Source organism: Psittacula echo, assembly GCF_963264785.1.
Source record: "Psittacula echo genome assembly, chromosome: Z".
NCBI classification, from domain to species: Eukaryota; Metazoa; Chordata; class Aves; order Psittaciformes; family Psittacidae; genus Psittacula; species Psittacula echo.
In genome coordinates, this window is record NC_137742.1 from 106,520,895 (window position 1) to 106,545,982 (window position 25,088).

General features: G+C 41.1%; 1 protein-coding gene across 1 annotated transcript; it reads right to left on the bottom strand.

Annotated features, from left to right (window-relative positions):
* Positions 1 to 2,289: 2,289 nt before the first annotated feature.
* MYLK3 (myosin light chain kinase 3) lies at positions 2,290 to 23,382 on the bottom strand (the record flags this gene model as incomplete). The annotated part of the gene is made up of 13 exons (XM_080638453.1): positions 2,290 to 2,361; positions 3,371 to 3,503; positions 4,810 to 4,962; positions 6,033 to 6,161; positions 10,289 to 10,359; positions 11,341 to 11,482; positions 12,177 to 12,286; positions 12,583 to 12,676; positions 13,773 to 13,878; positions 15,297 to 15,814; positions 17,936 to 18,362; positions 19,337 to 19,427; positions 22,870 to 23,382. The coding sequence occupies 13 exons, from the start codon at positions 23,380 to 23,382 to the stop codon at positions 2,290 to 2,292; spliced, it is 2,559 nt and encodes an 852-aa protein (XP_080494579.1).
* Between the last annotated feature and the right edge of the window lie 1,706 nt (positions 23,383 to 25,088).

Consider the following 25,088-nt stretch of genomic DNA (forward strand, 5'->3'; position numbering starts at 1 on the left):
ACCTGTTGTTTGTCCTTTTAGGTTTTTGTAGACCCCAAAACAAAATGCATAGGATGTGGTGAAACACTCTATAAGGCTGCAGAGGTGGGTTCCCCTGTACTGCAGAACCATGGGATGGCTGCCAAATCTAATGAGATTTCTATTAGAAACAAAACAGCAATCCTGCTGGCCAGATGCACCTTTGTTTTGTAGAAAATGGAGAAGAAATACATACAAGACTGCAAAGAGCATCTGTGTTACTCTCTTAGAAAGGCAGAAAGAAGTACACAGTAATTGGAAAATTAAAACTTACCATTCTCCTTTCACTTCTCCTAATACATGAAAAAGAAGATCACTTGAAGCCAACTTTAACTAGCAAGAGCTAATTTCATTCCAGAGAAGAGTTATGAAATGTAACAGTAACTGTTGGGGGAATAGACTCCAAACTAATGCTCGATATGCAGAGAAAATATTGGATAATTAACCCACACCGAGTGAAAGCTGTAACAAAATATCTGGTGTTCAATGGCTGATGTAATATGTCGCAGAGAGTTCTCAGGATGGGATAAAATCCAGCCTACTACCATAAGCATTCTGCCATTAAGATCTTCTCAGAAATGTTTTTTGGGTTTTTTTGGTGGGAGGGATTAAACCAAAACTGAGGAATAGGCTTGTTCCACCTTAATGACATTTATTAGTATTAATTCAGAAATATACAAACCAATTAATGCAATCACATTTAGCATGCAGAACCACTGTGGGAGGAAAACTTGGACAAAAGTGGGCCTTCACAGAAGGTGATACACTGTCAAGATTATTACACTTGATTTTAATAATGATCTGTCTCAATTCTGGAAATGCTGAAGTCCAGAATTTAGGACTTTGCAAAGTGAGAAGCACTAGAGTGGAAAAGATAACTACAGTAGGGTAAGTCAGTTTTAAAACCTCTTCATTAGCAACCAGTACTTCTGCTAATTCAAGGGACATGCAAGCCCATAAAATTAAAGGGAACTTTACAGCGGTTTGATGCCTTTGCTGGAAAGCTGGTTTTAGTGCTATAGTTTCTCATTTTGGTAGGGAGTCCATCCAGCTCACACAGTGTTTTGCAGAATCTAGAACAGGAACAAAGGAAACCAGAGCCTTAATAAATAATGTTATACTTTTTAGCTGAGAGACTGCAAGTGGCTCCAGCTCTTTATGCATCAGGAAAAAGTTTAAAATACAAAAGAAGTTAGTATTGTGAAGAAAACATTTATTGTTCAGGAGCAAAGTGGGAGGGGAAAGGGCTTCAGCCTCCTAACTGGGCTGAAGGCAGATTCCAGCAGCACACCATGTCCCTGGCACTAAATAGCAATAAAACCTGTTTTGCACATCACACTGTATCAACATCTCAGACTTCATTAAAATTGTCAGAGAGAAAAATAAAATCCCCAAATTAATGGCTGCAGTTGAAGCCACTTACAAGTTTAAATACATGTAAAGGATATCTGGAGTCTTTTCTTTTCTGGACATGAGATCTTTTTTGCGTAGACCCAGGGGTCATTAGGTGATTTTGATTTGTGGCAGTTTCACCTATCTCCTTCCAAAAGTTCAGTCCATTCAGCTCAACTCAACCCACCATAAGAAACAGCAGCAATGGCCAACTGACTTAAGTTGCTTGAAACCAGGATTCCTCCTATTTCCTAACTATAGAGTTATAGGATACAACTATTTTTTTTTTAAAGAGAGAGTAGAATAAAAAAAGCCAACAAACCCAAACCATTCAACTCTGTGTAGTTGTACTGAATCATCAGCATGTTTTGGGGAAAAAAACAATCTTTCCGAAAAAATTACAGAAGAAAAGGATACTTGGTATCTTTTGTTCTACGTAACAAACACCAGAGGAAAAATTGTGCCACTGTTGTGGCAGTGCTCTTCAGTCATGAAGAGAGTCTTGAGAGATCACTTGTTCACTGTGAGAAACCAGAAGACTGACAAGGTGTTGTATGGTATGAACATCCCAACAACATTCTGAAGAATCAAAGCCTTCAGCAAGAAGTCAGCCCCAGTAACAGCCATGTTTTTCCATCACTACATACAACTAAAAACTTGTAAAAACAAAACAAGGTAACTTCTGCTTTTAGAAATAATTCCAGTACTTCTTCCTCGAGGCACTTCTGGAAGCTCTGCAGTACACACAATATTTGAGGACAGACCCGAAACCTTATATTAGAAAGCAAAGGGGTAGAAATTAGTGAAGATACTGAGTTCTTCCATGATTTCATGTCATGTCTTCCATGGCTCTGAGAGTAGTAGATGCTTCATACAAGCTCATGCAAGCTTGACAGACATAGTTTGAAATCTCTTCAGCCTGTTAGCAGCAGCCACTACATAAAAATGTTTCTGTGAACAGAACACAACAGTTCAAATGTGAGTACAGCTGAGGTAAAGGACCTATTCTGTAGCTGACAGATATGTCTCCCTGATAAATGAATTTACCTGTAGTGACCCACACCTTGTGTGGATTGCAGTGCAGAACAGCTGTGTACTGGGAGATGACCACTGCAGAACAAGACTCCTGGCACTGTGAGCTTCTGCAGCATTATTACAAATTGTATGGTGATATGTCTTTAGATTATGTATTTTTTAAAACACAAGTGCAGAAGTCTGCAACCAAACAGCTGGGCTGCAGGAGTAGAAAACGTGTAAGCCTCTGGTTTAGCTCCTTAGCAAGGAATTACAACTCTCCAGTGACAAAAGAAAAGGAAATGGTTCTCACTGAGTTTTCCTCACATTTCCACAGGCTTCTTTGTACCAGGAAAGATCACTATGTTCACCTTTCAGGATCCATTACTTACAGTAAAATAGAGACTCCAGTAAAAATCCTTTTCTATCAGTTCCTCATACAACATTTAGTTCTGAAGGAGCGTGAGGTGATCAGGCAGGTCCTGAGAGTTCTCTGGATGGGTTTAAGCCTAACTTTTTCTCTCTCCCACACTTCTACTAGCTGCAACAAGAGACAAAACTGCCTTATGTTGTGTCCCTACTCCATAGTGACAACAGAACAATGGAACTGTTGTCAGTGGAAAAATGTCTCCAATATCAAGTGAAGAACATTTAAAGCTAAGTAGTATCTGAAGTCTCTGAACTTGTAAAGAAAAAAGGTGTAAAACTCCGATAGGGAGTAAAAATTGAAACCAAACTTGCTAAAACTAGAATCAGTATAACTGTGCAGGAGAAAAACCCTTAATTTACCAGTGAAAATATACTTTCCAAACTCATATTTACAAGAAAGAAGCCTGTGGACAGCAGCGAGCCACCATACAAAAAAAAAAAAAAGGAGGGAATGGCTTTGCCTGTGTTGAGCTGATTTTCCCTCTGGAAGTAGATTTACCAGAGTTTGTCTATTTACCTTCCATTTTTTGTGAGCCATGTAACTCTGCAGCAACAACTGGGACTTCAGGCGAAGCTTGAACTTCTTGGCTTTAGCAGGTAGGTTGTTTAACCACTCGTGTTTCAGACACTGTGTTGCACTCATCCGGCAGCTGCGGAAGAGGAAATCTGCCATGTAAACCCAGCTGCCCTAGCTGCCATTGTTTCAGTGCCCTGTGCTCCGTAGCATTACTGATAAAGAAACTGCCTTAAATGGACTAACACAAGTGAGTGGCAATTCCTGCACTCTCTAGTTCAAGGGGTGAGTGGTGTGAAAAGCCTGCAGTGAGTTGATTCAGCTGTGGTTATATGCTGGATTTTGCCTTTTTATGGTTTGGATGTGTTTGGTTTTCTCATGTCTGAAAAAATCCCTTTGTGGTCTCTTGCTGGCAATATGGAGTCATAGAGTTTGGGTTGAAGGGACCTTAAGATCATCTAGTTCCAACCCCCTGCCATGGGTAGGGACATCTCCGTGTCACTCAAGACTCTGTCCAACCTGGCCTTGAATACTGCCAGGAATGGAGCATTTACCGCTTTTCCGGACAACCTGTGCCAGTGCTTCCCCACCCTCACAGGGAAGAACTTCTTCCTTATATCCAACCTGAATTCCCCTGCTGATGTTCTTTTTATGCTTTTCATATCACTTATTGTTCAAATGTGATTAGTACTAAAACTGATTTATCTGATTTAGATAATGACCTGGAATTTGTTAGTATCCTAAGCACTCCTTTGAATTCCCCTTGGACACACAATTTGTTTTACTGTATGACTCATTTCCTGGCTTAATTAGTATTATATCACTATCAGCAAGAGAAAAATATCTCTACTCACTCACCCAGCCCCATTGCCACAGTCTGACATCAATGTCATCCTCACTCTCCCCGGTTGTTTCACGTTGTGCAATCACTTTTTATTTCAGTGGAGCCAACACTGAGAAGCCACATGCAGTTAAGTCCCAAATGCTCCTTAATATCCACTAAATGCATGTAGAGTGCTTTAGAAGAGAACAATGTGCATTTTTGCAGCTGCAGCTTCCATTTATCCTCCATGACATTCCAGAGACATTTTTGCAATTTGTGTCAGGCTTGTGAGAATCCAAGGCAACAATAGAAACAGCTTTTGCTCAGAGAAGGAATACTAAAGACACATTTCTACACAGAAAAGTCCTCCCAGATTTCCTCTGATCTGCCTATATTGAGGCTATTGTGAAAAGCAGCTTTCTTTAGTCAAGGTACGTAGATATTTTCCTTTTAAATAGGGGCTTTTGAATCACTGAGGAACTGCTCACAAAGCACAGACACAGCATAAAAAGTGTCAGGTAGTGACTTCTCAGTGCTGCATGCAATCAACAGAGTTGGCTAGGAGAAATTTAATGATGTCATTAGGTGCTACTGTCCTCACAACTGGACAAAGGAGTACCTTTTCTCCTTCACGAGTAGTCTGGAAATAAAGTCTTTAGCTTCCTCCGATAGCTGTTCAAATGCTTCTGCATCAAAATCCCAGCTGCAATTGAGTACATAATTCATTGTCTCTGCATCAGTTTCTCCCAGGAATGGGGACAGGCCACTAAGCCTTAAAAAAAGAAAGAAGGAGAGGGAAATCCTTAGTTGTTAAAAGCAAGATGTGTTTTTCCTTCTGTTTTTTTCTTGTGTTTTTCCTACTGTGAATCCTCTGCTTTACAACTGTTGTTAGCTTACAGAGAGGAAAAGACTCTCAGCTATGGGGTGTTCCACTCAGTCCCTACCAAGATAAGCCAGTAGTCTGGAACAACACAGCATTGTAAATGTTAGTGTTACTCTCTAGCAGTTCACTCAGCTACATCAGAGAGCATTACTAATAGGGAGAGCCCAAAGGAAATTAATTCAGTCGGGATTTAGGCACATATATCAGTGCCTTCCCAGCTGGGACAGCTAGGGGGACTCAAGAGCTTTCCTGAATCAAGGCCCATATCCTTACGTGGCTTGAATTAAACGCAATTCTGACCTACAGCGTACTTTTTTCAATTAGCCTCTAGGCCCAGATTTATTGCTTCAGTCGTTTATTACTTCATTCAGTTGGGCTTTGGATCACACAAAAATTTAAACCAGAAATGTATCCAGTTTACAGAAAGCATCTGTGAAAGATTCTGGGATACAAAGTCAGCTCGTCAGAAGGCAGACAATTTGGACAGACAAGCTGTCCATGGCCACCATCCAGATACCAAAGAAAAGTTTTAGCCCTATTTGTGACATGACATTTTTTAGACCCACAGCGTAACACCCAACACTAATTCCTCTGTGCAGATGCACACCAAGTCCAAGCTACTAAAATGATCACATTGCAAATCTGAAAATAATCCATGTCCTCAAGAACACCATCAAAAATGAAAATTCTGACATGCTTCTGGCAACTTTTGTGAGTAAAAAGAGACCTGATCCATTTTACCATACTGAGTAAGGTGGTGAGAAGAACATGCACACATTTACCAAAAGGATTATTTGTTGTTTAGAGACTTAGTATGCACAGCAAGGTGCCTTTGCACTAAGGGCTGGGTTTTTAACAGAATGAGTTAGGAAGAGTCACAGGCAGATGGGCTCAGGGGCAGTCACATTCTTCCTCGGCAGAGCTCCCGCGCCTTTGGCAGAGCCCCCAGGGTTACTCACAACATGTACGTGATAACACCAACACTCCACATGTCTGTTGGGAAGGAAACAAAGTCATAGTTCACCACTTCAGGAGCCAAGAACTCTGGAGTTCCAAAATTAACCTTCAGTTTCTCACGAGGTTTGTACCTTTAACAGAAAGAGAGAAATCAGTTCTGAGAGCAGGCTGGGAAACGTATCTCATCTGTAAAAAATCAAGGCATGGCTTTTGGCATTGCAAGTACAGCAGAGCAATCACAGCAGACTTCACAGGCAATCAGGGCAGCATAACAGTCTTTAAAGAATGAACTGACTTCAGGTGAATATACCATCAGCTATACCCTTTGCCAGAGCAAAGCCAGAAGGAAGACAAAAGGCAGTAAAACCTGCAAAGGCCTGCCCACATACTGCTGGCAGCTTCACTCTCTGCCAGGCTTCACAAGACTCTTTTCAGCAGATATTGTCCAACATAAACCAAATAAAGCAGCTTCCACTGAAACAGGTTTGGAAAGCATTTGCTTTGGTGGGATGTACCCAGCTACAGCTCAGGGTAAAGGTCTGTATAACAGATGTGAGCACAACATAACCACTGAGTTGGGACTCTGAAGAGGATTACTTGGGCTTGGTGAAAAGTTTAACAGTGATGCAATACAGGGACAATATGATTCTGTTCTATTGCTTAAAAGGGAAAGACTATAAAACTGAACCAGCATTGACTATGGCTGATGTTACCTGGAGTTACATCTGTGTACAGACAGAACAAACCATTAAAGCATTGCTTTTACATCTTTTTTCCTGGAAGATCTGGTTTTCAAAACTGCTTTAGTAGAAGTTTGTATGTCTACGTCCCAATTAAAAAAAAAACCAAAAACCAAACAAACCCAAACCCAACCAAAAACCACTCTCAATGTGTCCATTTATTTTTAGGAAATACTTTTGAAGAAGTCCTTGGACAGATACATGCATACACATTGGTACATATATTGTATTGGGGGAGGGGGGCATCATTCCATCCCAGAATACCCAGTAAGTTGCCAACACCTATAATAAATGCTTGGAGCAATATAGAGATATTCCAGCTGCTCCAGCCAATGAGCCGGCTTCACTTGGAGCTCGGCTCAGATGCCTCTGTACAAACACCCGTAGCACGGGCAACAAACAAGAGGAATTAGAAATGTGTGCACGTCTACAGGGGTATGATACAATAAGCATCACAGAAACATGGTGGGATGGCTCCTACGTCTGGAGTGTTGGAATGGAAGGTTACAGGCTCTTTAGAAAAGACAGGCCCAGCAGATGGGGAGGGGGAGTTGCTATTTATGTCAGTGATAGGCTGGAGAGTATGGAACTCTGGGGATGCGTGATCAGTCAACAGAGACATGGTTAAAGGGACAACAGCGATGGGAGACATTACTGTGGGGATCTGCTACAGACCGCCTGATCAAGAGGAATCTGCGGATGAAGGCCTCTATAGGCAGATAGGAACAGCCTTGCACTCGCAGGCCCTTGTCCTCATGGGGGAATTCAACCACCCTGATATCTGTTGGAGCAATGGTACGGCCCGGCACAAGCAATCCAGGAGGTTCCTCGATTGTGTGGAAGATAACTTCCTTCTGCAAGTAATAGAGGAGCCAACAAGGAGAGGTGCCATGCTTGACCTCGTGCTCACCAACAGGGAAGGGCTGGTTGGAAAAGTGACGCTCCAGGGCAGCCTTGGATGCAGCGATCATGAGATGGTCGAATTCGAGATGCTCAGGACAGTGAGAAGAGCGTGCAGCAAGCTCACTGCCCTGGACTTCAAGAGAGCAGACTTTGGACTCTTCAGGAACCTGTTCAGTAAGGTTCCATGGGATATAGCCCTAGAGGGCAGGGGAGCCCAAGGCAGTTGGTTGATATTCAAGGATCACCTGCTCCAAGCTCAGGAGTGTTGCATCCCAACTAGAAGGAAGTGCAGCAGGAGGGGGAGGAGACCTCCTTGGATGGATAAGGAGCTGCTGAGGAAACTGTGAAGGAAAAAAGAGGCTTATAAAAGGTGGAAGCAAGGACAGGCGGCCTGGGAAGAATACAGGCATGTTGTCTGGGAAGCTAGGGAGCAGGTTAGGAAAGCTAACGCCCAGTTATAATTAAACCTGGCTAAGGATGTTAAAGATAACGGGAAGGGATTCTATAGGTAATAAAATAAAAGCAAAAAAAAATAAATGCAAATAAAAGACAGACTAGGGACAATGTGTGCCCTCTCCGGAAGCTATCGGGAGAACTGGCTATCCTGGATTTGGAGAAGGCTGAGGTTCTTAATGACTTCTTTGCCTCAGTCTTCACTGGCAAAGGCTCTGACCACACCACCCAAGTCTTGGAAGGAAGATACAGGGACTGTGAGAATGAAGGCCCTTGCCCCACTGTAGGAGAGGTGTATTTGGTGGCCTTCTATGATGGGGCTACAAAACTGATGAACAGGCCCAGAGCAGTTAATGTCATCTACCTGGACTTGTGCAAAGTGTTCGACACTGTCCCACACAACATCCTTGTCTCTAAATTGGAGAGACATCAATTTGATGGGTGGACCACTCGGTGGATAAAGAACTGGCTGGATGGCCGCACGCAAAGAGTTGTGGTCAATGGCTCGATGTCTGGCTGGAGACCGGTAACGAGTGGTGTCCCTCAGGGATCGGTGTTGGGACCGGTCTTGTTCAACATCTTTGTCAGTGACATGGACAGTGGGATTGAGTGTGCCCTCAGCAAGTTTGCCAATGACACCAAGCTGTGCGGTTCGTTTGATACGCTGGAGGGAAGGAATGCCATCCAGAGGGACCTCGACACGCTTGTGAGGTGGGCTGATGCCAACCTTATGAAGTTTAACCATGCCAAGTGCAAGGTCCTACACCTGGGTCGGGGCAATCCCAGGCACAGCTACAGGTTGGGCAGAGAAGAGATTCAGAGCAGCCCTGCAGAGAAGGACTTGGGTATGCTGCTCGATGAGAAAATGAACATGAGCCGGCAGTGGGCGCTCACAGCCCAGAAAGCCAACTGTATCCTGGGCTGCATCAAAAGGAGCGTGACCAGCAGGTCGAAGGAGGTGATCCTGCCCCTCTACTCTGATCTTGTGAGATCTCACTTGGGAGTATTGTGTGCAGTTCTGGTGTCCTCAACATAAAAAGGACATGGAGCTGTTGGAACAAGTCCAGAGGAGGGCCACAAGGATGATCAGGGGACTGGAGCACCTCCCGTATGAAGATAGGCTGAGAAAGTTGGGGCTGTTCAGCCTGGAGAAGTGAAGGCTGCGTGGAGACCTCATAGCAGCCTTCCAGTATCTGAAGAGGACCTTTAAGGATGCTGGGGAGGGACTCTTCATTATCCCTAGTGATAGGACAAGGGGTAATGGGTTCAAACTTAAACAGAGGAAGTTTAGATTAGATATAAGGAAGAAGGTTTTTACTGTTAGGGTGGTGAGGAGGCACTGGAATAGGTTGCCCAAGGAAGCTGTGAATGCTCCATCCCTGGCAGTGTTCAAGGCCAGACTGGATGGAGCCTTGGGTGACATGGTTTAGTGTGAGGTGTCCCTGCCCATGGGGGGGGTGGAACTAGATGATCTTTAAGGTCCTTTTCAACCCTAACTTTTTTATGATTCATGATATGTGCATGAATGTACCAGATTTGGGCTTAAGAAAAGCCTCAAAGGGTTTAGAAAAGAAATTGAGAAATGCTGTTATTCTTACTGTTATACTAACAGGAGTCATTCCTTTTTATTTTATGGGAATTGACTCATGCTTTGACAGCTTTCTTTTAACACAGTCATGTGAGCAAAGAAAAAGAATGAAGACAACTCCATATTTCTTGGAGGGTTTCACATGGGATGGCTCAAACATAATTGAAGGAAAAAAGCAACTTGTCTATGTAAAGAGTTTTGCAGAAAATCTCCACAAGTAGAACTTGCACAGTAAAACCCAGCAGTCAAGAAGTCAAAGAGCCTGTCTGGAGTCCCTGGAGTAAAAGCTTTACAAGGGGAATCACTTTGAGATAATTAGAACAGCAGTATAGCTTTATCCAACAGAAATGTTATTTGAAAGAGTAATTAGATAACTAATGCACACAGCAGAAAACTCACACCCACCGCAACATACTACTTAGTTCATTCACATAGCAGAATTATGTTAGAGCCACTAAAATGCATAAAGCCTCCCTAAGAACTATCAAAGTCACATCAGAGGTTTGTGGGGTTGCTTTGGTTTTGTTGTTTGTTTCTTTTTTTTAATTAAAAATTCACAACTGAACTCTCTTACCTCCTCGCTAATCCAAAGTCAATAATTTTAATTTGGTTTCCTGTGTGATTTACACATAATATATTTTCAGGCTACAAAAAGAAAAGAGGGTATTTTGAGTTAAATGTCTGTTTGTATACATGTATACAGTATAAACATGTCAGAATGTAGTGGTACTTTTTAGTATAATACTTTTCTTTCTATTCCTATCATGGGAGAGAAGGATTTGATTGGCATACAAAGTTAGTGACAGGTTTGTGTTTCAGCCTTCCATAAAGAAGTTTAACTTCTATTCCTGTACAACAATATTCCATAGATGACAAGGATTTTAAAATGGAAAGGCCCTTCTGTGTAAAATGGTAGAGTCAGTCAGACTGTTGAGGCTTACCCACTGGATGTATTCCCTAAGTATAAGAGTAACTCCTTAAAAAGCTTCATGAAACATGTCAAATGCATCCTTTGGTTTGCCCATGAAGGCAAAAACTTGTTTTTTTCCAATGAGAATAATTTTCAAGGTGGGAGTGGGGGACAACGATGTCAAAACTTATTGCAACTGCAGCACTGTCTACAGGCCAACCAGGTCTAGTATCATTGTGTAAGGCACTGTATAAACAAGCAGGAGAAAAACCAGTTCATATTTCTGTTTAAAAAGGCCAGTTATTAAGGGGCCATTCAGAAAACACTAGGAAGATGATATTTGAACACAGCTACAAGAGGCTAGGGGGAAGTTAAGGGAAGAATGAAGGCATTTCTAGCCAAAAAGGGTTTGAGGTTTGGGTTTTTTTCATTAATGACAAAAGAGCATTGTTTAATTTCACACAGAATTAAAGGCTTCTGATTTGAGAGAGGCAAAAGCACAGAATCCTGTTCTTTTCACTATTCTCAACAAGCAACTAAATAAACATTAAAAAAGCGCAATGAATCTCTAAAGCTCCATTCATCATGGCTGTTGAATTAAGTAAGTCTACTCCTTCATGACATAGTCCACAGATTTGGAGATTACTCTTGTAATTAGAGACTGTGGTGGTCTAAGTCATAGCATCGTTAAAGAGCAGAGAGTATGAACTACCGACCTTCAGATCCAAATGGAGAATATAATGCTGGTGCAGATAATGGACTCCTTCACAAATCTGCTTGGTAAATAGAATTGCATCCAACTCAGTCAGATTGTAGTTTTCATCTGTGATCCGGTCAAATAATTCACCACCATCAAGACTAAAATTTTGCCATAGAAAGGTGTTAAAACTCTGAAATTCCTTGTTAGCTCAAATAATTTCCAAGCTGGGAACTTAGGTGCCCTAATTCAGCCAGGGTCCTAACAGCACATCCAGCATAAAGTGTATCAGTAGTCTCAATGACTTCAAGCAAATTATTTCTGAGTGTGAAATTAAGTATCAATATAAATTAAAATTGAAAAGTTGTTGCTAATATCTGGGGGGCATATGTGTCAAACTCAAACCCAGATGACCCGGTGATCTGATGGGGACCTGAAGAACCTAATGGAAGTTCCAAAGTATCTATTATTTGATCATCTTAGAAGTCTACAAAAAATAAGTCTTCAATCTATAAAATTTACTAAATTAAACTGAGAATTAAGCTTAACTTAAAACAAAAGTGAACCATAGTGGAGCTCTGTTCATTAACAATCTTGTCATTTGGGTCATACTTTTGAGGATAGTTGCCTTTCTTATCATTGGTTTTAATCATCTTGTAGTCTTGCCAAACAATTTTTAACCTGAAGAAGTTACTTTTAAAACTTTTTTTTTTTTTTCTTCTGAAAGTGAATTCAACTCTCTGGCTGGGATACTACTCAAGTCTCCCTCACACCTCAGAATCATCATTCCCTATTTCCTCTAGTGACCTGAAAAAACCCAAACATATAACAATTCCTGAGATAATTTAAACTTACTATTCCATGATCAAGGTGATACTATTTTTGGCTTCAAAAGCATCATAAAGCTGGATCAGACTCACATGATTTATTTGATTCATGATATTAATTTCATTTTTTACTTCCTCCTGAAAAAATAAATTAACAAAAAATGAGCGAAATACACTCCTTAAATTCCAATATATTCAAATACAATAATTTGTAAACTCAATGACAGCTATACCACAGGTATCCTGTGGACAGATGTTTTAATTACAAACACAGGAGATGACAGTCATATAAAGGCCAAGCTTCTACTTATTAAGCCAGATTTTACAGTATTCAATTCTACCCAATGCTGATTGAGGGAAGTGGTGTTACGGTGCCTGCAACGAGGCAGGTTTAGAGTGTGCTCACTTGAGTTCACAGCAGCTCGGTTAGTTACCTTCTCTCTTGCTCCTTTCACTTTTATGATTTTGGCTGCCAGGTTCAGTCCAGTTGAAATCTCTGTGCACTTGTGAACTTGTCCAAACCGCCCACTGTGGGTACGAAGGAGATGGGAACACAGCTTAACACAGCTCACCAGAAACCATGCATGCAACTAGTCCTGTCGTCCGTTAAAAATAGCACAGTACAAAGTGAACAGCATCAGGTGGCCAGCAGCATGAATCTCCTTTTTCTCTCAGCTTATGAAGGATTAGTTTTATCTTTCCAGCCAGTTGTTCAGTGCTTACATTAAAATATTATGCCCCTTCTGTATTCCCACATTTCACTGTGGTATGATGACCCAATGGTATTCTTTTTTTGCTCTGTAACTGTACCCACTTCCTGTCCTTCAGTGATGCATTTGTGGGTATATTAACAAGGGTATTTCCATCCTCATCTCCTAACTTTTCAAATGATTTTAAGACCAGTAACTGCAGCCACTCCACAGACTTCATCTCTTACGCACTGTAAATTCTCCCCTCATGTCACCCAGACACATCAATGGCCCTTGGGATGATTTCTAAACTTTATCTTCTCTGCTATGGCATCATATTGCTTATATTATTAAGCTCTATTTGTACTTGGATCAACCCATAAATTAAACTTTGTCAGGTAAGTAAGGATACGAGAACACAAAGGCTGAAGCAGCTGCAAACTTCTTTTTGGTGAAAATTAAATATAAGGTCAAAATAATAACTGCTCCCTTAGTTTTCTTTAACGTGCAGTTCAGCAGGGTAAAAAAAATTTGGAATCTATTTTCAGATGCTCTGAGTGTGTTTGCCTGAAGGGCATGGGTTTTCCTCCTGACACCAGCTATGATCAGGATCGTTGTGCCAAATGCAAAACCAGTCATCCCAGATCACTGTTAGGGATCTGAAGCAGGACCTGGGGCAGAAACCAGTCACCTGAGGGACACCCCCCACATACTCCCCAGAAACTATGAAAGGTTGATACAAGGAACCCAGCACCTGCGATGGCCCAAAACGTATCAAGGATGAACCTGCTTGCTCCGGCTGCAGTGACCCTGTCACACCTCACCCACAAACCTTGGGGCTTTCTGAAGAAGAAAAGTCTAGCCCTCCAGCTCATTGCATTTCTCCATGCCTTAGCTACCAACAGCAGTGCAGCATTAGGGACAGGGATACTTACCCTCCCAGTACTTCATGCCGACACACCGAGTAGCATGTTGTCACCTCTGTTTGCTTGACACTCACCATGCGGTGTTCAAAAGGAGCTGGAGGAGAAGGACTGTCATCTAAAGAGGAGACAAGCTGGTCACTGCGATGTGCATATCACTGCACTCGATTCCATCTTCATCACACCAGCGATTTCTAACACAGGACACACACATCACCTTGCTGTGTTTGCTAAATGTAATAAGAATTCTCAACTGCTTTCTGTGCTCCCAGTATCCACAGCTCTACCAAACTATACCCTTGTGCTTCTCCTACCCTTGGCATCACTGTTCCTGAAGGGATGAGCCCTGTTTGTCAGCCTGGCATTACTCATACAGCCCTCGGTGCTTCTGTGGGGCTCTAAGAGAGCTACTCTGGTACTGACACAAACACAGACAAGCCAGCCTGCCACTGCTGCTAATACACTGCCAATGCAAACACTCAAACCACAACTTTATACTCAAGTGCACTCTCTCTCCCAGCTTTTCTTTTTGCTTTGTGTTCTCTACCATGCCAGCGTTATTATTTCTGCTTGAATTCGGACAAGCACTGAAGTATCTGGATAACATTAGGCGTGATTCCTTCACTATTTTTAGAGTGGCATGCAAGTAAAACGACCATTGCATTTGCAGGAGCTGCAAAAAGGGATGTGCTTCACGTGAGGGACTTTTACTGCTAAGACCCTCTTACAAATGAGGAATAAAGTGCCAGAGAACAGGATCGCACTTTCTGAATCTCAACCCTAGTTTTATAACACAGAAGCTGAATCAGTTAACCATGATGTATTAATGTCCAAGTTTTTCTGGGGTGAAGCTTCCATAAACACACTTTCGGTGTCTCCCATTCAAAACAATTTTACAATTAACCTCCAGATATCTTGGGCTGCAATTTAACATGTACTCATCTAATCTCCAGTCACTGCTGAGAAAGCCAGATTCAGGTCAGGACATCTACACATGGAAGTACATTCTGAGACATATATATGCTGCCTGGAGAGAGTACTCCCTGAAACTATGCAGCTGAGTGTTCACACAGTAATTGAGATCTACAGCCAGTAACACAGCAAAGACTCCAGCAAGATACTCCTCCCGCAATATTGTGCTGCTCTCTGGATCTCCAGTCCATAGCTGCTAAAGCATACCTGCTTCGCATATTTTACCTTAAGGAATAAATGCTTTAATCTAAAGAAAATGGATTTTTTCAAAATGGCTCTTACTTCTGGTCACACGTACACTTCATCCCATTTTATCTTAATGGAACCTCATTTTTTTTCCCCCAAAAAACGAACACTTTAAAAGGAAAACTACTGTTACAAGCATTTGTACAAAAGTTAATTCAGTTATTTACATAGTCAAAGATACCCATGGCAAAATGCTCTTGAACTGTAATACACAGGTGGTCTACTGAGCACTGCTCCAGCTGTTATTGTACATATAACACAAGAGTAGCACTAAATCCTCACTGTAGAAGTTTCTGAGAGTAACTACGAGTAACTTACCGATGATCGTTTCATCCTGAGTGGGCAGCTCTTTGGTAGCTTCCAGTGTCTCAGCCTTCTCTGGTGTCATTCCTGCACACTTGGATTCTCTCTTCTCAACACTGGCATCTGTTTGGGATTCTTCTGCTTTTGCTGTTTCTTGATGGATTTTCCCTCCTACACCCAGATCCTTCATAGAGTCATTTGCAGAGGTATTCTGTGAGGTCATGGGCTTGCATTTTAATTCTGACTTCTCTTCAACCTTTTTACCTGATTTGGGCTTGCTCAGTAATGGCTGTTGCTTTCCATTTTGATCTGTAGGTTCATTTTGCTTATCGACCGCTGTCATTTCTTGATTTGGATCAGTGCTAATGTTTTTAGGACTCTGTTGAAGTTTTAATTTGTTAGGCAGCTCTTCGACTCTTTCCACTTCTGCTGTTGTGGAGGGTGGGGATTTTACTTTGGGATCATTTAAGTTTCCTTCCTTGATCTTCTCAATCTTTTCTTTCATTTCAGTCATATGTACATTGATGGATATCCTGCAGAGCAAACAGTTGACATTTTATGCGGATGACTAGCCTTGCTTTCGTAACCTGTGGGGGGAGGGGAGGCGAGGGAGGGAAAGAAAAATCTGTAGCTCCCAAATTATAGATTTCTACAGCATTAGAAAAATCTAACTGTACCAATCCATTTACAAAATACAACACTAAGGGAAAAGCATCATAAAGTGTGCCGGTGTGTGTCCTCATCAGTGTGTATGTCTGCTTTCTGCTGAACACAAAATGTCTCACACTGAAAAGTGTTAATCCCGTGTTTGAAAGCTTACCCGCTTTATGTGACCATTACAGTTGGCCTAATAAAATGCCACTCGTCTGGGCTGACAGGGGGTAGTGATTCCTTTCACAAATTACAGGCTGATCATCTAAATGGCTGACTGCTCATATGGCTCTACAAATCCAGAGGTTTGCATCCATTCCAGTCCTCTTCCATCTGGCCGATCTGCGCACTCAAGACATCTGTGTTTGTGTCTTGTGATTGGACAGCATTTTTTTCATTGCTTTCTGTTAAAAATGTAACTCCCATAAACTCTCATTCCATCAATACTACTTTCTAGCCATTCTAGCTACTGCAAAAGTTTAATATTTTTTTTCATCTTCTGTTACCTAAGAAGAGTATGGATTAAAACCAGTTGCCTATTCTAAAACCCGAAGACATTCATGCCGCTTCCCTCTCCAGGCCAGTCTTTAGGGCTCATAAACCCCCTGTCCTATCCAAACCAACCAGCTGCTTCAGAACCTGCTGCCTCTCCGCAAGTTCACCACCACGATCGACAAGCACCAACTTCCACAGGTAACAGCAACTGTTCCCCCACTGCTTCCCAAACACCTTGAGCCATCCTCGGTGCACAGAACAGGCAGAGCCTCCAAGGCAGTGCTCTGGGATGGACTCAGAGCGCCTACAACTAGCAGCCAGAGCTTATATCCCACAGGGAAAACACGAGGGAGTCCCTGAGTCCCTCTGGGTTTATTACAACAACCAGTTTAGAAGTAATGCTGCCTATAAACTGCACACAAAGTTGTTCCTGAATGCTTGCAAAGAAGCCATAACAGTGAAGGATTCTATGCTCTAATGCCACATCCTGACACTCTACCTCTTAGGAGAAAAATATCCGTGTGACAAAAGTAATGCCATGTTCTTATCTGGGCTTCAGACACCAGTTTGTATACACGAACAATGGGGAAATTCCACACTCAAAGTGGCATACATATATATTTATGTGCATGTGTGAGTGTGTGTATCACTCCACCCCTACATTCACATGTATAAACAGCTCTATAGCCACCATCCCAGACAGAGAAGGCATGGCAGTTAAAATTTGCCACAGAATTTCCATCTGTTGGGGTCTGGTTGGTAGGGTTTCTGGTTGTGGGGTTTGGGTGTGGTGGTTTTTGTTGTTTTTGTTTTTTTTTTTTTTTTTTCTGTTATGTTGTTTGGTTTTTGGTTTGGTTTGGTTTGGGGGGGTGTTTTGTTGTGTTTTTTTTTTTTAAACTTAAATACATTGAATTAAAATCAAATCCTAAATAAATAGTTCAAAATAAAATGGACTATGAAAGGTATATTACTAAACACCTTTATGAGGAAAAGATTGGGGTAATAGAGATTGTTGATAAATGAACAATCATTAAAGGTCATACCTTTAAGTGACCAAGGCATATAAAACCCATAAAAACAATGAGGGCAGCAAGCAAAACAAGTAGTTCAGTTTTGGCATATACTACCAAATACCTCAAATTCCTTTCACTCCCATGGTTATAGAAACAGGAAAGCAATGAGTGGTTTATAAATGTCCAAATAGTTGAGCTCTACTAGGGTGGTCACCTTTATCTCCAATACACAGGAACATGGATCATATAAAAAAATCTCCCATACACCTAAGCACTCATTGACTTCACGGGAATTTACACTGGACCCTTGCTGCTTTGATTTTTTTGCCCTAATAATTTGTAAGGTCTCATCACTCTTATCCTAGCATGGCTGTTTTTCCCCTGGATCATGTCTCGGCAGGAGCTGCCTCCTTTAATGATCTGGCTTTCCTTTTTTTCCTTCTAGCACATGAAATGGTTTCAGATCACACAGAAAGCTACCAACAAGGCCATTACCTGGTATGTGTCACTTCACACCCTGTGTCAGATATAGCCCGGGATGTGGAGGGCACAGCTTCCCAGGATGCCACACTCGACAATGAAGGTCTGTTTTTATCCTCTCCAAGTTTCTGATGAACAAGCTGTCTGTGGCACTCATCTAGGTCCATATCGTGTGCTTTAGCAGGAACATTTTGGTTGCCCACATGATCTTGATTTACGAAGGGAAGACCGTTGTGTTGATTCAAATCTTTGACACGAAGTTCCTTTTGCTGTTGACAGCTCTTAGAGCTCTCTGTTTTGCCAACACTTTCTACTACTTGCTGCTGTGCTGTTCTCTCCTTAACTTGGAGTTTGGAGTCAGTTTTGTGGGTTACAGCACTAGAAATGTTCACCGTCTCACATGCTCCCTTGTTGTCATCCAGTTTTTCCCTACTTTTTGTCTCTGAATAAAATAAGCCATTAATAAACTATCATCTTTGATAAAAGTGACAACAAAACAGAGAGGGAATAAAGTAACTCACCACTCAAAATTACCTACACAGTTACACATCTGAAAAGGTACCAAGAAATCCCCCAAAAGGTTTAAAGTCCTTACATCAACAAGCTTGAGACAGCCATTATTAATGTTCATGGCTTAATCAGAGGTTTAATTGCTCTGATGGCTTTCCAGCACTGTTACAGATTGAACATGGATTTTCATAATGCAAGCAAAAAAACTGCAGGGCTCAAGCTCAATGCACCTACAATCTGAAATCACTCTGCAGGCAAATACAACAGGTAGCTCTGGCACTGCAGACCCATCTAGGACCCTCCTCACCCTGATACACCCTCTATCTGCTTAGAGGGCAGAGACAGAGTGAGCAAGACTTCAAGGGATGTCTTGAGGCAGTGCCTCTTGGGTTTTCCTCAAAAATACAAGAAGGCAGTGCCCTGACAGATGCATCCTGAACATGAATCTAGCCCTGACATGGCAATGAAACTTGCTGATCAAAAAAAGATATTCCCAATGCCAACATGCCCCTTTTTCAGAGAGTGGAGGAGGGAGGGCTGGTTCAGATTTGTTAAGGGAAAAGAATTTATTAGGTTTGCTATATACTGCCATTACCTTCATGGTATCTCTGAATGGCTATTGCTCTCAGTTTGGCTCATTGTAGTTGCAAAGCAAAACAACCACAAAACTATACACCCAAAGGTGCTGCTTTTAATGTCTTGATTTTCCAGCACTTTGCGGCATTTGATCCAGGGGACAATCATCTTTGAGGAGATGAGAACAATTCTGTTTTCCCAGTATTGGTCAACAAAGATAGTTACATTTGAGTAATTTAGGTAGCAGGAAATAGCAGGCTATTAACTTCCAGGTTGTCTGCTACACATTTTGAAGAGTCAAAGCTTGAGCATGCCTGGAGTAATACATACCTGCCAGAGGCTTCTTGCTTTCAGTTTGGGTTCCTCTGTTATTAAGTACATGCTTAGGTTTTGCACCACTCTCCTCGGGCTTATCTTTGGCCTAAAAATGCAGGGGAACACAAAAATAGCAGTTACGGCCAAGAGTGTTCATTTCCCACTAGGTTCCTCCAACTACATAGGTATTCAGACTCTGTAAAAGGATATCAATACCTCTGATTTTCTGAATTTTTAGTTACTACTGTGTTTACTCCCTTTTTCCAATCTCTCCCCACTTTCACATACAGGCATACTTCTGAAACAAGATGACACAGAAAACTACAATAACTCACTGCTTTCCAAAATTTTGCCTGCCAGGTTTTCCCTCCTGTCATATTTACTCATATTGATTAAAAACCATTATATATAAAACATGAGAGAGATTATACGCTATTTCTGTCGATTTTTTGTCAGTGACTGAAAGATGTCTCTGAAGATAACATTAACGTATTTGTCTCAAGGCATCTAAAGATTCATGGTTTCAACTATGAAAGAGGTAATACCAAAAAAGAGACTCTGGCTTTATGGCAACTCTTGTACATGTACTTGACATTACATTTCACCTCTGACATGGTTAAAACCAGACTTACTGTCAGAAATCGATTTTGATTTTTAAGCAAATGTTTTCCTCCAATTAAGAAAGCACAGAGGAGGGATATTTTGTAATAGCCCCACTAAACACTTCACACAGCAATACACTTGAAATAAAATTAAAAGTAAAGAACTAGTATTTAGCAAAAAAAGAAAAAAAGCATTACACAAAAATAGGAACAGGCTTAACATATTTCTTGGATGGTATATAGCTAAAAATCGAGTAATAAGCAGTCTCCTATCCTTATTTGTACAAGCAAATAAGTAACATTTAAAATATTTCTGCGGACAACTGATTACAAGACTGCTGCAAAACAGCTCCTTCATTTGTTAGTGAAAGTGCTTTAGGATCTGATGCTTCAATCATATAGATCCCACAGAGCCCTCCAATTTCCCCTTCCCAGAAAACAGAACACCCAAAAAGCAGTAAAAAAATCATTACCATTTTTATTACAGCTCTAAGCAAACCTGCAACAATAACCAGGGGGAACATTATTCTTGCAGAATCCTACATGCAAAAAAAGCCTTGGATAACTGAACATCTAATGCTGGTGGTTTTTTTCCATCTGTTTGGTTTTTAAGTCAGAAGTTAGAGGTTTGGATCCTGTGAGCTCAACTCATAGTCCTTCATCAATTTGACTCCAACCCCACAAAACTTCTTCCATAAGCATTCCCATGGCATCCCTGGAATGCTGTCATACCATCAACAAACAGCTTCACCCAGCAATGAAAATACGACCTCCTCATTCCCATTCCCATACTGGGTAACGCTGCATGAAGCCAAGTCCGTGACAAGCAGCACACTATTACAAAACAGCAAAGGTTGGAACACACAAACAAGCAGGTAGCAGATTCTGTTTATGTGCAGCCCCCATGCAACTGTGGAGCTCTCTGGACATGTCTATATTGCTATCACAGAACAGGCTGCAAAAGCCTGACCAAAGTTAGCACATGGCTTAGTGCAAGCTGATTTGTTTTTAAATTCACCCATGCTTTGCTCCACATTACTCCAGCTCAGTCACATACATACACTACCTCATTAATTCAAGCCTAGTTCAAATATCACTCAGCAGCCGGACATATCTTAAGGTCTTATAACTGACCATATTTTACAATTCCAGAAACTGTTCATGACCAGGAACAAAAAAAGGAGAAAAAGGAAAAAAGGAAATATAAGTAGTAACTTACATTAAAAAATTAGTTAGCCATAAAACTCTCCACATTGCCTGTTCTACAGCTGAGGAAGTGGTTAGAGCCTGGGACACAGACCTCCAGCCCATCCTAGTCTATCAGGTCACCAACAGCAGGTCATTTCACCTATGGCTCTCTATCATTTCACCTATGGCTTTCCATCCCCCTATCCATAAAACCTGGATGAATGTCTGACCTCCTTCAGCCTCCTTTTTTGCAAACACAAATGAAGAGGCAGTGTTAGGTCGACAACTAATCCTGACAGTATGCTAGAAGTCCACGTGAAACATTCCTCTAGTATCCCTCACGCCACCTCCATTTACATCCCTTCTTACTGGTCTTTTCACTTGGAAACTAGCAGTCTGGAAACAGAACTAGTTTGTCATCTTTACGCTCCTCTTCACCTGGCCACATTGTGCACTGGCAGCTCAGCTCAAGGTGTAAATCCTGCAAAGGGCTCACTCTGTTTCCAGGCAGAGACTTGTAACAATGCAGCTTTAACCAAAACGTACCAAAATTTTTCAGATCTTCAAAAATCTGTAGAACTGAAATCAAACTGCAAGTAGAAGCTATCATCGCTATCCAGAATTAAGATAGATACCTAATGTATGAGTTATAGTTATCAACAATAATTGAAAGTCTATAAATTCTTTTGTCTCATAACAGTCTAACTCACTTGTTAGCCTCTGGCCCTAAAAAAGGGAGACAAGGAAAGCAGCACTCAAAGCCTGAAAAGATTTGCCAGCATCTGGCATTGCCCTGTTCTTGTAAAAGTTTAGGTGTACCTTCCACCAAAGCATTTTACAGTTTTGGTGAAAAATACTTGGATTAAGATACAAATGGACATTTGCATTTAAGCCAAGTTCTCCTTACTCCAATCACACCTCTACATACAAGGAGATTCTTGGAATGAACAAACCTATTCCAACTCTTGGAGTTTCCTCTCACCTTCTTCCTACTGCAGGATACAAGCCATAGTGAAAACTGAAAACTCCCATTAGCTAAATCTAACTCCAGAAGTCTGTAACTTTTAAAAGCTACGTTAATCGATTCCAAAACACTGCATCAACTATGTACCAGTCTTGCCTGTTCCTACCTCACTGTCCTCAATAATTAAGAAACTTTCAGGAACTGATGTCTAGGAACTTGCAAACACAAGAACTATTTGATTTGAGAAGTGAACAATGTTGATGGAGTTGATGAAGTCCAAGTTTCATCATAAAGATGTAGCTAAAGACAACTTGGATGTCTAAGGACATATAAATCAGCTCTGTAATATGACCACAAGTCAGCACAGGTTTTAGTAACTGGTATTATGTTCAGAACTCATGATCAATCAAGCAAATAGAAGCTTATTCCAACAAAAAATGCTTCCAGTATGTTACTTATACTTTTCACTAAGGCTTCAATTCAGTCACTAATTTGAATGACATTGATGATCTTCAATCACTGGTAGAAGCTGAATTTCCCTTTACAGTAACAATCTACTCCTCATACTTGTTACACGATTGCCTGGAGCACTTTGGGAACCCCAGACATCAAAGCATGCTTTGAGCCTTCATCTCTGCCTTCAGAGCCTTGCAATTCACAGGTCACAGCAGTACTCTGTAACAGGATGGTGAAAGGAAAACCTGAACTATATGTTATACAAGGAGCCAGCAGGAGAGCCTAAAGCCCTGCTACATCACAAAGGAAAATGTGAAGAACAGCAAAACAAAACCAACCTCAACAAGGATTTCCAGCAGACTCCCCTTCTTCCAGGGCACAGTGCCTTTGAGAATAAAATCCACTACTTTAGAATTTTTTAATACTTCTTCTACAAATGTAAGAACTTTATCCAGTGTATCAACCCTTTTCTCTATTTTTGCCAGCCTCTCCTTATGCTTCAAGTCATCTAGCTGGGCAGCTTTCACCAATTTCAACACTTCTGAGCACACACTCTGGATGTCAGTCTGGTGAGTACTGTCCGATATTTTTAGGCCTATTTTCACTGCATCTGTCTCATCAGGAGGTGCTCGGGACACTGTTAGCTTGTTAATGCCTTTTTCTACATCATCAATGCCTTTGTTAATTCGCTGCAGTTTGCCTGTCAGATCTTCTTGAAAATGCAACAGTTTGTCCATCTTTTCATTCAAGAGGTTCAGTTTTTTGTCCATCAAACTTAAATTGTTCACTTTTGTAGGCTGTAACTTTGTCAAGGCATTTCCTTCTGCAAGGTCCAAGCCACTCGCAGACATTTTGTCCAGACAGCAGGATGTCAGATAGATTAGGATGTCTTTTCATTAACCATAAATTAGAAAATGAAGATCTGAAAGTTCATCTTCTTTAGCTATTCCTACACCAGACATCCTCACTTACTGGAGTCGCTAGAGCATATCATGAGATAGGTACTGCACTAAAGATTTATTTCTGCGTTATCTGTTTCTTACTGCATGCTTGCAAAGATGGAGGTAATTTGGCACCAGGCTGTATTTTCTTGGGCCTCCTTGACGTCACAAAACCATTTAAAATTCTTTCTCGAGAGGCTGTTGATAGGCAAGCATCTAACAACTGCCAATGCCTGAGCAAACCTCTGGAGGGAGGGGATTGGTTTTATGACCAGTTTTAGTTCTATGATAGTGAAAAAAAAAACTTGCTAGAGTGTTTCTTGTCACTAAATAGGAAAAATGTAAAAGTAAATCTGGTGACCTTGTGCTAAGGCTTGGCAGAATTCAGCTTTGCAGCATGAATGCAGAGGACCCAGGACAGACACAGAGTGTGCTCTTTAGGTTGGCTGGCACTTGAATTTAAAAATAGAGTACAATGACAAGGATCTGAAATACGTATCTAACACCAGCATGTCTTTGTCAACTGAAACGTCTAAAATTAAATATTTCTCCCAGCCTATAAAAACTAACAGAGTAAAAAAAATCTTCATGAAGGCACAGCAAAATTAGTCCAACTACTAGCCACAAAATTATTAAATCATAAATATTAAAGGATTTTGTTACTCAGTTGCTTTCACTTCTGAATCACAGCAAGTCTGCTACAGAAATTAGTCAGTCACCAAAGAACAGAAAGGTAGTCACTTGCACTGCCTTGTCTGCCCCAGCTCAAAACCATTAATGAATGCATCCATAAAACAGAACAGAATGACTGACACTTCCAAAGGGGATGAACTGTGGCATTAAGAGATAAAACAATTTGTCCCATTCCAGACACGACAATGTCTAGTTCCTCTTTTCACTGCTGTATGAATGCGGAGCATTCAATGCAAGTGCTTCAATGGGAAAGCACTGGGAAAATCCTGCTGCAGCAGTCTTGGCGCAACATAACATATCATCATATCAAAACCATGGGCTTTGAGACACAGAATGTCCCTTTGCCTCCAATCCCTTCTTCATTTTTTAGAACAGACATATGAAAAGAAAGTGCTGTTCTTGGAATGAACTTGTTGTATGAAATAGGATGTTCTAGAAATTAAAATCCTACCTCTACACACTGCAGAGCTGTAGCAATATTAAAATTACCCTCTCAAGATGTTAAATTCTTGCCACTTCTGTAAGACAAGGGGTTTTTACCTTTACAACTAAAAAAAACCGTAATGTTTTTATGTCTACCAAGGCCAACAAATAAGTGTAACTAACTTCTGTGACATTTAGAGGCCAGTAACTGGCTTTCCAGAATATCAAAATCTTTGAGACTTGGACTATTCGTCACCTTGAAGGGAGAGGCTGAATATCAAGCAACAACTTTAGAAGAAAATTCAGGTTGTGAAAGCTGATGAGAGTCAGCTCCCTGATCAAAAAATGTTTTAAAGTCACTGGTATTTTCACAGTGGTCTGCGATAGTATGGCATAAGTGTTATCATATCCCATATAATTTTATTTCAATAATCAGCATACAATACAGTAAAATATACAGCTCTATCTTGAAAGTATAGGACATTGGCAATGAAAGCTTT